The sequence below is a fragment of the Lolium perenne genome, chromosome 7 (genome assembly GCF_019359855.2).
Source record: "Lolium perenne isolate Kyuss_39 chromosome 7, Kyuss_2.0, whole genome shotgun sequence".
Classification (NCBI taxonomy): Eukaryota; Viridiplantae; Streptophyta; class Magnoliopsida; order Poales; family Poaceae; genus Lolium; species Lolium perenne.
This window is the reverse complement of record NC_067250.2, coordinates 18,087,229-18,100,257: the sequence shown is the minus strand read 5'-3', so window position 1 is coordinate 18,100,257 and position 13,029 is coordinate 18,087,229. Positions and strand designations below refer to the sequence as shown.

Here is a 13,029-nt window from a genome sequence, read left to right as displayed (position 1 = left end):
GGTACGGTGGCAGCATCTTGATGCTGCAGCGGAGGCGCCGACAGACTGCGCCGAAGCGTATGCGGTCGGCAAGAAACGGAAGGCGCCAAAGAACTAGGCCCACGAGATCCAAAGGCAAATCCGGCCATCTAGCTAGACTTATGGTTGGCCTCCATCACGCTATTCATGCATAATTACATACGGAGTTAGGGATCCGATCCGTTTACGACTCCAAGTTTCATATCTCAACTTGAACGCTAGCCTTCACACAAACACGCACGATTTCCCGAATCGATCAATCCAAGAATCGCGCGACGCAATGGCGGAGGATCAGCGCGAATCTGCATGGCCGGACCTGCCGCCGGAACTCCTCGGCCTCATCCTCTGCCGTCTGCCGTCCCTCGTCGACCGCGTCCGAGCCGCCGCCGTCTGCCGGCCGTGGCGCTCGTTCCTGAACCTCCCCTGGCTCGCTTTCGGGGATGGAACCCTTTTCGACCTGGCCAACGACGACACCGCGCCGCACCCGCACTACCGCGTGCAAGGTCTCCCCGGCGACGCCTTCTGCTGCAGCGCCGGCGACAACATGCTCTTCCTCCTGCACCCCGACGGCAGCTGCTCCCTTATGAACGCCCTCTCCGGCGCCACGACACCTCTCCCCGAGCTGGCTGCTAACCTGCGGGTTTTCAAAGCAGACCAGCCCGAGCTGAGGACCACGCGGCAGCTGGCTCGCAAATTGGACCAGGGAGACGAGCTCAAGGACCGCATAAGAAAGGTGGTGCTGCTGCCATCGTCCTCGGCGTCGGACCACCCCATGGTCGCCGTCCTGGTCCGCAACCACGTATGCGAACTCTACGTCTCCACCTGCCGGCCAGCCGGAGAGATCAACTCGCTCCTCGTGGCTTGGACGAACGCATACGACGTCGTCGACATCGCCCCGTTCCAAGGCAAGATCTACGTCCTCTCCCGTAGCCAGGGCCTGATCGCCCTAGACGTCAGCAGTCGCCACCTCCGCACGCCGAGGCCGCCGCTGCCCATCTTCGTACCAAAATCGAGATCCGGCGACCAAGTGATACAGGACTCGCCGCAACAAGACCAACAAGATCGCGAGGATTTCGGCCCTGATTTTGTGGTATCCGAGCGATATCTAGTCGAGTCCAGCGGCAAGCTGCTGATGGTGAGGCAATGGGTCGAACGCGACGCTTGGACAACCTGCGACTTTGAGGTCTGGGAGGCAGACCTGACGGAGGGCCGGTGGAAGGAGTTCGACGGCGGCCTGGACGGCCGGGCGCTCTTTCTCAGCAAGCCGTGCTCCAAGTCTTTGCCTGCCGGTCATGGAGTTCGAGAGGACTGCATCAGGCCCCCCTCGGCGACTCCGGCGTGTACAACATTACAGACGAGGATTTCACACCGCTGCTGCCTGAGTTGACGCCGTTGCTGCCGTGGGAAAACTGGCGGTTTCCAGCATGGTTTTTTCCCCTCAAAGTTTAATGTAACTAGATTTAGATGTGCGCCTTGGCGCACGATCCCGTTAAATTCGTACAATTTTTTGGTTTGTATGAAGATCAAAATCAAGTGGAAAAATATTATTTTCTTTAAGAACTCCTTTCCAAGATATCTACATGGTGGCACAAAATCTGACAAACTCATGATTTTCTCGTAAGTATAAATATGAGATGAAGAGATCCATGACACCAAATAGCATCAATAGAACCTTTCCAGACTGGATTGAGTACTGTGCGTTATCTGGGCATACATACATGAAAATTGAGAAATAACAAAGAAATCCTTTGATACCCAAGGAAAATAGAACATGGGCAAATAATTTTCCGTTCCCATTTAAAATCTGCTCTTTTCTCTCACCCACACATCAGAGATACAGAAACAAGCATATTACTATTTTTATTCAGAGAACATTTACCTAGTTTGCTTCACCCACACATCAGACAATATAGAAACAAGCAGATTAATACTTTTATTCAGAGAATATTTACCTAGTTTGCTTCAAGGTCTCAAACTCTCGTGGTAATGGTCTGTTCTATGGTATGATCCAGTGACTGTCACCTTATAATTCTTGATGTTGGCCCTCCAACTCGACCCTGCACTGCCTGCCACCGCTGATGGATAGCCGTGTCTCCTTTTTCCTCCCCAACTGCTTGCGCTCCCTGGTGAGAACATGAATACTCGCACGGAGCATGTTGACAGGCCTTCCGTACCTTTCACATTCTTAAACAATTTAACAAACGCCATATTAACCATGCATGCAATTTTGTTTTGAGAAAGCAGTAAGTGAAGAACACACATAACTTGCGTCATTTCAGAAGGAAGTAAAGAAACAACACACGGTGACTGTTGCAGCTTGAACCTACTTCATATATACAACCAAACTACAAAAATCATGGCTCTCCGCACAGGCCTATAGTACACAAGTTTTCATGATCGTCGCTGAAATTTTTTAAAATCCTACACTATTACACATAGATACATAAAACATAGTGTGCCTTCTAGATAGTCTGTTTGTCCTAAACTAAGTGGTTAACAAATACAGCTTTTGTTAGCTAAATAAGCAACCATAACTCTAGGTCTAAATGCATTCATCTTTAATTCTAGGTATAACCCTGAAAACAGAACATAAAAAAACAATCGAGTGATTTAATAATTCTGCAGCAGGTGCTAGGCAAACAAATGAGTAGCATTGTAAAAATATATATACTATGCAAAGTCAAACAAATATGCTGACATACAGCAAATAACATCACTTTATTTGTTCTGGGGAAAAATTAATTCGGGGAACATAACCTAGACTGACAACATATGTGTTGGATGGACAAGAGCAACAAATGAATTTTGTTCATACAACAAATGTTACTTGGTAAGTTATTTGGCTCCGAAGTGTGTCAAGGCAAGATAAGAAAAAACACAAGTATGTGAGAACATCCAAACCAATAGATATATGCACTAAGGCTGTGTCAACACAAACTCTCAAGCATACATAACCATCATCTGTTATGTATACTAAAGTTTCGCCTTCCGCATGCATAACCTAGACAATAAGAGGGGAGGATGGTGGAAATGAATAAAGGTTAGGCACAGAAAAAAGTTATCGATTGCAGCACTTAACTTTCTTTAACTAATGTACAGATAACACCTCTTCCACCTTTTTTATCCATTCCAAATTATATTCAAGCTATTGTATTTGTAGACATATTAAATTTCCATAACAATGATAGAAAGTCCTATACAGCAAAGTTCAGTTCTTTCTATGCCTGAGCATTCTAGTTCTAGTAGTCTATCACCATATTAACCTTAATTATTTTCAGCTAAACAAATTTGTTTAGGACTATGCATATTACTCTGATCTGATGATTCAATTTGGGTTAACGTATGTTAGTTGGAAGCTGTGGAAACAATGTAACCAACCAATGCAAAGATGTGGCAAGCACTCCTATGACACTTTAACCCCATTGCCTTAGTTCAGGAGATAACTGAATGTCTGAATCAAAAGAAGGAGCAAGGGCCATGGTGTGCAAGCTAACCATCATTCGTGAAAGAGGGAGAGAAGCACCTCGCAATGTTGCTTAGAGTGTCAAACATGCAATTTTCTACTCAATTTCATGCTTCGAACAATAACTGCAAGTCTGAGGAACATTCAAGCAAAACCTAACCAGGCCATAAACAACTAACATGGTTTGCGGCAGGGTGGCCACCAACATGTTGGAGCCTAGGGAAGATACTTATCATTTAGGAAATCTTACAAATTACAATGTCGTAACCTGATATCAGAATAGAGTTAGAACGATTACAGAGCTGCCTTGTGATAATAATCTAAGTTGCACCATGCACGTGACCAACATGTTGGAGCCTAGTGAAGATACTTATCATTTAGAAAATCTTACAAATTACAATGCCATAACAGAATAGAGTTAGAACGATTACAGAGCTTCCTTGTGATAATAATCTAAGTTGCACCATGCACGTGACCAAACAAACTGCAGAATAAACCGAATCTAACCACTGTTGCGGTCAAAACCCACCGGCGGGCAGCGACGGGCAACACAGTAGAGCCGGGAACAACTTAGGGCTGCGGCTGGCCCTGGTCCCTCCGAGCGACGGCCCGCAAAGCCTCTGGTACACACGTCCGATGCTGATGCAAGGGCGTGCCACCTGACCTATACCTGGTCAGGAAGGTGATGGAGATGCCTCGCTTAGTTTCCTGCATGGCATACACGTAAACATTAAATACGAGCCTCGATCGGCTCTCAGGTTATCCTGTGAATCGGCTCAAGGAGCCGATCCACCCATGATTCGTACGAGGTGTACGAATATATGGTGGTCCTGCTTGATCAAGATAAAGCTAAAACGATCTACGACGATTTAGGGTTTTCACCGCATAATCGGATCATCCTACTCACGATTGGGCCTCGCGGCCACGCACGGTGATCGTAAGCCGATCCTAGACAAGGCCTAAAAACCAACACGAGGTTGATCCCCGGAACATCCTGTCTAGGACTAGCAAACGACACCCTACGTGCCGCTGGATCCTCCAACCCTTTGTAAGGCCTAACTATTGCAGATATTAAACTAATCCTTGAAGAACAAGGAGCAACCGTAACGGATCGGATCTACTAAATAATGATCAAGCGGGGTGCCGCCCCCACACCTAAGATAGGTGTGAGGGCGGCTAGATATGCAAGGGTTGCACTACGATAGCATGTTATACGAAGAACTATGCTAACCCTAACACATTTATGATAACTACGTTGCTCGCCATCAAAAAGGCTTCAGTACGAGCAACGCATGAACAACATAAAGCTTCTGATGCCTAGATCGCAAGATGCGATCTAGGCAGCATGATGCTTACCGGTAGAAACCCTCGAGACGAAGGAGTTGGCGATGCGCCGAGATTGATTTGTTGGTTGAACGTTGGTTGTTGTTTATTTCATAAACCCTAGAGTCCAGGGGACTTTCTAACGTGGAAATAATCCCCACCGTGCACGAGACGAACTCTAACTTCTAATCTAAGATGCGATCTACTATAACTAAAGATACACGGGCAATCTAGCCCAAATTCCTCGTGCAAGGCCGCTTCAGAGATCTTCCACGTGTAATCTTCCAAGCCCATCTCCCTTACGGCCCACCTCCTGATTTGGCCAAAATCTGGTGATAACAACCACACAGATGAGAATATCATGTCATGAAAGGAACAGGCAGCGAGTGGATGAGAAGAAAATGAACCATCACTTATCCATTAGATCATCTCAAAATTTCACCACAAATAATATAGTAAGAATCCCCAATTTTTTTCTCATATTAAAGCCCATCTACCTTCATATTATACCTTCTAGCCTCATGAGCATGTCTGCTACAAAAATCAGGCACTTAACTTGAATGTTATTTTCTAACACCTGCAATGGAAGATATAGTTGTAGCTCGCATCTATCACAATATATATCCATTTTGCTACGGAGGAAAAATATATAACAATATAACCAAAAATGGAAGCATGTTTGATATGAGCTCACTATCTCTGAGGAAAGAATCATCACATGGTAAATTAGCAGACACCAGACAGTAATACAAACATGAAAAAAGAAGGGTAAATTAGCAGACACCAGACAGTAATAAATTAGCAGACACCAGACAGTAATACAAACATGGTAAATTTGTGTTTAAAAACGTATGTCAAACAGCCGTGCAGCTTCAAAACCAGAACGACACAAGACAATTACTAATCTGATCAACTGAAATTGGGAAATATATGTTTGGAAAGTCACCATGTATTAACCGGATGAGGGCAATAATATGAAATTCATATGAAATGTGGTAGCAGGATTGTGAGATATTAAGATATAAAGAAAGCTGGTTCAGTTTGGTACGCATAACGCAAAACATTTGAAAAGCCGTACCATATTAACTATTTGGCATTTAAGAAGTTTCAGTCAGTTGCAGACAAATCCAAAATGATCAACTATATATTAACTAATTAATTTCTACTTTTCTTGTGCAGCGAAAAAGAAATTCCTCTACATAAATAGCAATGTCCTTATCTCGCAAAGTTCCCGCGAAAAAGAAATTCCTCTACATAGTTTGCAATGTCCTTATCTCGTAAGGTTCCTATGACCCTATCTACTAATGTACCATCTGTCACAATCAATCGCATGCAAATCCAAATACAATCAAGGAGAGCGTTCATGAGCTAACAAAGATTATCTGTCTATATAACACTTACCTCATCTAGCAAGGTTCATACCTTCCAATGTACTATATGGAACAATTAACCGTAGGCAAATCCAATTATGATCAACTCGATATTTCATTAATAACTTCTTGCTTTTCTGGTTCAGTAAAATAGAAATCCATCTGATGGGCAGAAAATGATGAAAAAATTATATTAACTCATGGATGAACAAAAGGGCATTCCCTACACTCTAGATCAAGAAAAACTGCAACAGCACACCTTGCAGAACATAGCAATATTTCTCTGCAGAAAAAGATGCATTTAAGCACAGGTGAAAGAGTAGTGAGGCCGCCGTGAATTGAAGTACTCTCCAATGAAGCACCAGGCAACATGCAACGGTCTGTGATGAACACCAAACAAATAACATTTTGCACCTGTCAGACATAGTTTGTAAATGGGTGTCTAGTGTGGAGCCAGAAAATGGAAATGAAATGAGAATCAGAACTTCTTTCATCTTTCTTTACCCTAACAGGCAGATGCTACATCACAGAGAATAAACCATCACAAAAGAAAATCACTCAATTTTCAGCATATTAGTAAGCACGACTAACTGATTCAAGGTGGCATAAATATCATGGTCACGGCTAATAGACCCGAAAGTTTCTAATTGCAACGAAGAGAAACAGAAAAGGAGATTGAATTATCTAACCTTTTTGTATTTGTTTCCGTTAATTGTGTTAATCCGATGAAAGGTAATTTAAACAAACATGCATAATAATGAATAAGCTCTAAGACGAGGAATAAGCTTACAATCTTGGAAACCATCCAAGGTTGCAGATGAAAGATAACCTCCTTATTCTCACACATGATCCGACTCGTGCTCCTCAGTACTCAATTCGGTAAATATTCCAAGTCTATCAGTGATTTGGTATTATTAGTGAGAGGGGATGCAGTCCAAACTAATCTTTACGGATGATGATCTGCACGAGTAAGATACTTACAGAAAACTGAAAAATTCATCGCTTGGTGAAATCAAGTAATGCTCTCTCCTGACAGATTGTTACCTTTATAAGTCAGAAAACCTGTAACGCAAATAGAAAAACATAGTAAAGCCTAAGTTCATACTGGAAGGCACTACAAAAACGAGAGAAACAGGGAAAAGGAAAGAAATGGAGAAAAAGATAAAAACATGATAAGATAGTACAAGGTGGTGCTGCAACAGCAAGAGGTTTATAAAACTTTTTTACATGCACCATAAAACTTAAAAAAAAATAAAAATAGTGGCACATACATGCTCATGAACAGAAGAGGGAAGAGCTTTATAAAGAAAAATTCTGTAGGAGCTATAATGCCAGTCTGTTTAGCCATACACAATGAAATATGAGAATTAACCTTTCGGAAAGACTTGGTAGCTGAATGAATGAGGGATCCATATATTTAGAAAATGTATGTAGAAATACAACGGCAGAAAAGGCAGAGCTAAGATGCCATGGCTTAGTTTGTCAATGCATGTTAGTAGATCTTACCGATATGATGTCACGGTGAACGAAAAAAAACATATGCTTTGATAACAAAAAGAGATCATCTACGAAAACTGATCTAGCTATATGAGAGAAAATGGGGTCCAAAGAAAATTATCCAATCAGTTTTACCAAAGAAACATTGTGAAATCCATACATACCGGAATAAAAGTATTTAACTAAATGATATACAACTCTAGAATACCAATCGCAAGACTTTTAAAGGCACTGGAAATTATAACCAATACCGAAGACTCCATAACGCAAATCGAAATGCAAAACAAGCTTACATGGATAAACAGTAGGTCTTCATGGATCAGTGTGTGAGTTAAATTATCTTCATCATGGAAAACTGGGAAGGTTGCTACATGATGAAAAACCAGCAGACATAGCAGTATACACCTTTGTACCAACAAATGAATTGGATGCTTTCATTTCAGCAAAAACAAGGCGAAATCTTGCTTTTCCTCATACTTTTCTTATTAGCTGTACTGGAAGAAAGACCTACACAAACAAAGAAAAGTTAATTACTTCACCTCACATAACCTATGAAGGTAACTAATTTAGCAAGCACATAAAGAGGTTTAAAGATTAAGTTAACTTTTGTAAGATGATATTTGTGTCTTTTTACCCGTGGTGTGCAAATGTCAGGCAAAACAAATCGAAGTCTGTAAAGGAGATGTGTCATCTCTCTGAAGTAAGATATTTAAGTCTTGGTACAGTATAGCTGAAGATAAATAACATCAAGTAAGAGGAAACACACCATGCTAATTTCAGTTTTATTCTAAGCAATAGAATGCAATAAATTATCAAAAAGTGTCAGATGTTATTTTATCTTGGTAAGGAAACACAACTATTTTTAAGGCCCTACTAACAAGCCACAAGGGTGAAATTAGCAATGGTATTATTTTTCAACTCAACAAACAATCTTTCTTTACATGGCTTTAAGGCTTGAATTGGAAAGGTAGACATAATTAGCATCTAACAATCAGATAGCAGCGTGTTGTGAAAAGTGAAGCTCACCGTATGCATTTCCTATCTGGATTTTTCTTCAATCCATGAGTTACAGCAATACAAAGAATCACCATTAGATGTGAAGGATTTAAATCTGCCCAAGGATTTTTCTGGATGTACATCATATAGAAAAGCACAAATGTATTTTACATCTGCAAGCAAATATAAGGAGGCATGAGTATTGTTGAAGACTGCTGTTAATAAAAAAATCGTACAGAAATATTTCAAGATCTAAATGATGTAGATCTGTCTTAACCTCAGGAACATGACATTAGGAAAAAGCCAGCGACAATAATTTAGTTATTCCCTGCAAAACAAGAACATAATCCAAAAAAATGATTGTCTAGACAGTACTCAATAAGAGAAAATTCCAAAATTAGATTCAATGATAAAAAATTTAAACAAAGTACCAACAACTTGATTTACTACAGACTTGGGCTAAATTTCAGAAAAACGAAATTCTAAACAGCAGAGCAATATCAGACTTACAGGTATTTTGTCAAACACCTTGTAGGCATAGATAAACTGAGACCTGCACAAAGAAAATGAGGATACGTGGAGATTGGAGAGAGAGAAACATGCAAACAGAGAAGGATCTATGGGGATTAGAGAGAGGGCGTGGAGGGATCGACGAACCTGCAGATGGATTTGTTCTTGAGGCTGAATCGCCCATGTTCTTGCTGCTAGCCGCCCACCACTGCCCCACCGCCTTCTCCGCCATTCCATCTCCCTCGCAGACCCGCCAACCCGTGCTTCCAATCGAGCCGCTGCGGTTGAACCCTAAGCGCCGGGGGGAGACGGAAGACTCCCGCGGTGCAGCAGCTCGCCGGCCAAATCAGGGCCATGGAGAGGTAGTGGATTGGTGGAGGAGACGTGGGTGGGGATTGGGGGAGAGTCGTGCGCAGGGATTGGGGGAGAGGGCCTGGCGGGCTTCACATGACCCATGGATAAAAAGTGGGTCTGCGGGAGGGCCTCGCTGCCCTGGACGAAATCGACGGCCGAGATCGCGCCACGTCAACTTGATCTGACGGCCGAAAATCCAAACGCCTGTGAGAGCCCCTATGGGGGGCATCATATACACCTTTAGATTCTTCATTTAACTCTTGCATCCTCCGACCCTTTAAAACCGGTCAGATAAGTAAATGTTTAGTTATAGTGACCTAAGCCGGAGAAGTAAAAGACTTCAAAAGAGTTGCTGTCTTCCCTCCGTTCATAAAAGATTGTCACAGATTTTTCTATATTCTCAAAAAGTACCTAGCTACGTCTAAATTTAGACAAACTTACAGCATCTTGGAATAAACATACATGTACTAAGCTGCAATTAACTCCCAGATCAGTTCAGGTAAATAGAAGATAAAGGATCCAACTTTCCACAATGAAAGTCTTACAGATTCAATAACATGATCACACCAAGGTCAAACAGGTCATAAAAGTGCACACCAGCATATAATAATTAAGATCATACAATGACATATCAGGACAAACATAAGTACAACCCTACACAGGCATGCATGTTGGTTGATCACAAAGCTTAACAAACCTGCTGAGTTGATTATACAGTTTCAGGAGGGAAAAACCATGTTGGACGCCACTGGTCAGCATGCCGGGGTAGTACTGCTGGTGCAGTCCCTGAACATAGTGGCGTGATTGTCCTGTTTCTCATGTTGAACACACCAGCATCGCGAAGAGGGTTTTCAGAATACTTCGGCATGAGATAATCACCCATGAAGTAGATACAGTCTTCTTGGGATCCACTGCATTCTGTAGCAGGCAGAGACTTGGAGCCATGCTGGCCAACAAACAGAGCATGGCCACCCAAATTACTGACCCTTCTCCACTGGCACGGGTTAGAGAGTAAGTCTGCCTCGAGGACATGAAACCCAGCAGTATGAATATTTCCAAAGACGTTGTCACCTGAGGAAGGGCCCAAGCGACGAATAAATCGCTTCACCATCAACAGTCTACCACCACATTCAACTAGATACATCCTGTACATACACGTCTCATCTCTGGGTATGCATTCTGGTCTTTCTGAACCATAAGATTCAATTACCGATTTGATGTTCGGATTACTTCCAAGGTTCATACAAAACTCAACGATGAAGAGCTTGCCAAAGACAGACACCGCATACAACTTTCCATCAAAGAAGGCAACATCCTTTAGGTGCTGTAATGGCTGTGTATTCCATCTTACCGAGTAAGTGGCAACCGGCGGCTGGCTGATGCAAAGTGTACCGATATTACCATCATCCATGATTAATGATGCAATAATGGAATCAACTGATAGGTCCAGGGGTGAGGGCGCCACCAACTTGTACAAAAGTTGCTTAGGGTCAGATTCATAGCGTACCATGCGCTGCCAAACTGTGACTAGATTAGGAAGCTCAATTGTGGTCTTTGAGAAAGGGTTCATCAATGTGCATGCATCATCACTGCTCATGATGAATAGCCAGTTGTCGATCGAGCCGCGACAACTAGCATCATCTGGTACAGTCAGGCTGTGAACCTCGCCATCTGGGATGCTCAGGAAGGTTCCATCGGGGAGGGTGAGCCAAGGGAATGGGAGAGGAAGGGTGTGCAACTTACTATTAGAGCGCCATGGGTGACAGACTGCTCTTAGACGAACACGGTCAGCTAGGGAAGGGAGGCGCTTAAGAACAAGACTCAGGAGTTCCGGCGGAAGATCTGACCAAGGTCCAAACTGTGCAGCATCCATCATGCAAGTCTATAAGATAAGACAAATGATGCATTGTTTAGCAAAGCAAGAAAATCGCAATGCATATGATTCTTGTACTATTCTAAAAACAAATTCAATCACAGAACATTAGGAGTTAATTAGAACTTAGAAGTGTAATCAAAATAGTAAGAGACAAGCAATCCATTAGACAAGTAAAAGTACCATATTTGTCATGCCAACTAGCCATGAACTTCACATTAATCACATATATGTTTCTTTAACTTGGTAACAGCAGCAAAGGCAACAAGGCAGTAAAGCAACATTTATTTGGTGTGGTAAATGGTAACTACAACGAAGTTGGCTTGTTATTGAACTGAAGGTGCATAACTAAAAGAGAAAAAATGAATATGATGAACTGACAAGACTTTTCATCAAATTCTCCTGTGCAATGGCCTAACAAGCTGCTGTCAACAATACCTTTTCTTTTACAAATGAGAAGGCCATAGAGATTTCTGTTCAACTATATATTGAACAAGAAGTGGCATTTGTGTACATAGTGAAGTGATGACGGGTCGCATTCAGAGGCAAGTATATGCATATTACTGAAGATTCGATTTTTTCACATCACCTAGCAAATCCGTTAAGCAGTTTAGATAAGCTAGAAGAAATAAAATTGGTTAGGTAAAGAGGCAATCTCTGAAAGAGGTGCCAATATTTTTTTCAAGCACATACCGAAACATTGATAGGTGAACATCGCAGGTGAGTATTACTACCAAACATTTATAAGTAGTTTCTATATTAGGCCAAAAAAAACTGCACTACTAGATTAGTCAATAGAAGAAACAATTTCGGATCGGCCTTTTTCATCCATAAAAACATTGTTTTGTTGGGAAAATTACCAATTTGCATCTACAAAATGGTATCATCCCCCAACCCCATGAAAACATGCAAAATCAGCGATTGGTGCGCATCGGGGCCAAGCACACATACACATTTGCGGTTTTACATCAACGAAATACAGATCTACCGAGGTAAGCAGAATCAATGATAGGTGCGCATCCGGGCTAAGAATCCATACACATTTTGCCTTTTTATTTTACATAAGAGAAATACAGACCTACCAAGATAAACAATTTATGTTTGTCAAAGAATCGATTTCCCCAAGAGACGAACCCTAACCGGACATAATCAGATAGAAGAGCCAAGTAGGGGTTACATCTTACTCTTGAAGATGCGTAGTGGCCTAGTCGGCGAGAGGTCAGGAGGTGGGGGTGAGTTGATTTGGCAGCCGGGAGCTCGGATGTCTCCGGCGAGGCTCACGTCGCCGTGGCGCAGCCTGACCGTTACTGGGAAGGGAAGCAGCTAGCGAGGAGCAGAGTGAGGTGCGGCTTCCGCGTGTCAAGTCCACGCGTGTAGTTCTTTTTCGTTTAGAGCAACCAAGTAATTAATCAAAAATTAAGTTACATGAACCACCAACACATGTGAAAACTAAAAGAAAAATCTAGATAAAACGATTGTCCTAAATTTACAGATAAAATTCTAAAAAATCGAGAAATACAAAATGATCTGTAGAATTTCCTGGAACCACCGTAGCCAACGGCCGCCGCCCAACTCCAGCGCCGCCGAGACGAACAAAAAAACAGACGCCGAGCCTCCACCATTAC

General features: G+C 42.4%; 2 protein-coding genes across 18 annotated transcripts; one reads left to right on the top strand and one right to left on the bottom strand.

Annotated features, from left to right (window-relative positions):
* Positions 1-210: 210 nt before the first annotated feature.
* On the top strand, positions 211-1,405 carry LOC127316213 (uncharacterized). The gene has a single exon (XM_051346623.1). It carries the CDS (start codon positions 299-301, stop codon positions 1,403-1,405), a length of 1,107 nt encoding a protein of 368 aa, XP_051202583.1. The 5' UTR covers positions 211-298.
* Positions 1,406-4,853: 3,448 nt separating this feature from the next.
* On the bottom strand, positions 4,854-12,778 carry LOC127311286 (probable F-box protein At1g44080). Of its 17 annotated transcripts, none has more exons than XR_011748242.1 (13): positions 12,589-12,777; positions 10,229-11,413; positions 9,325-9,806; positions 9,178-9,220; positions 8,945-8,995; positions 8,698-8,840; positions 7,965-8,178; positions 7,156-7,236; positions 6,965-7,068; positions 6,434-6,588; positions 6,206-6,336; positions 5,302-5,381; positions 4,854-5,133 (listed from the first exon to the last, which is right to left on the bottom strand). XR_011748242.1 is itself a non-coding variant. In XM_071823294.1 (2 exons), the coding sequence occupies exon 2, from the start codon at positions 11,405-11,407 to the stop codon at positions 10,241-10,243; it is 1,167 nt and encodes a 388-aa protein (XP_071679395.1). In that variant the 5' UTR covers positions 11,408-11,413; positions 12,589-12,777; the 3' UTR covers positions 10,032-10,240. The 17 variants fall into 17 exon arrangements, 1 of the variants encoding a protein (XP_071679395.1); XR_011748243.1 differs by having other exon boundaries at positions 5,315-5,381; XR_011748246.1 differs by having other exon boundaries at positions 6,227-6,336.
* Positions 12,779-13,029: the final 251 nt, after the last annotated feature.

What these genes read in the sequence shown, in the direction of transcription:
- LOC127316213 (XM_051346623.1), top strand. Translation starts at nt 299, where the DNA reads ATGGCGGAGGATCAGCGCGAATCTGCATGGCCGGACCTGCCGCCGGAA.
- LOC127311286 (XM_071823294.1), bottom strand. Translation starts at nt 11,407, where the DNA reads ATGATGGATGCTGCACAGTTTGGACCTTGGTCAGATCTTCCGCCGGAA.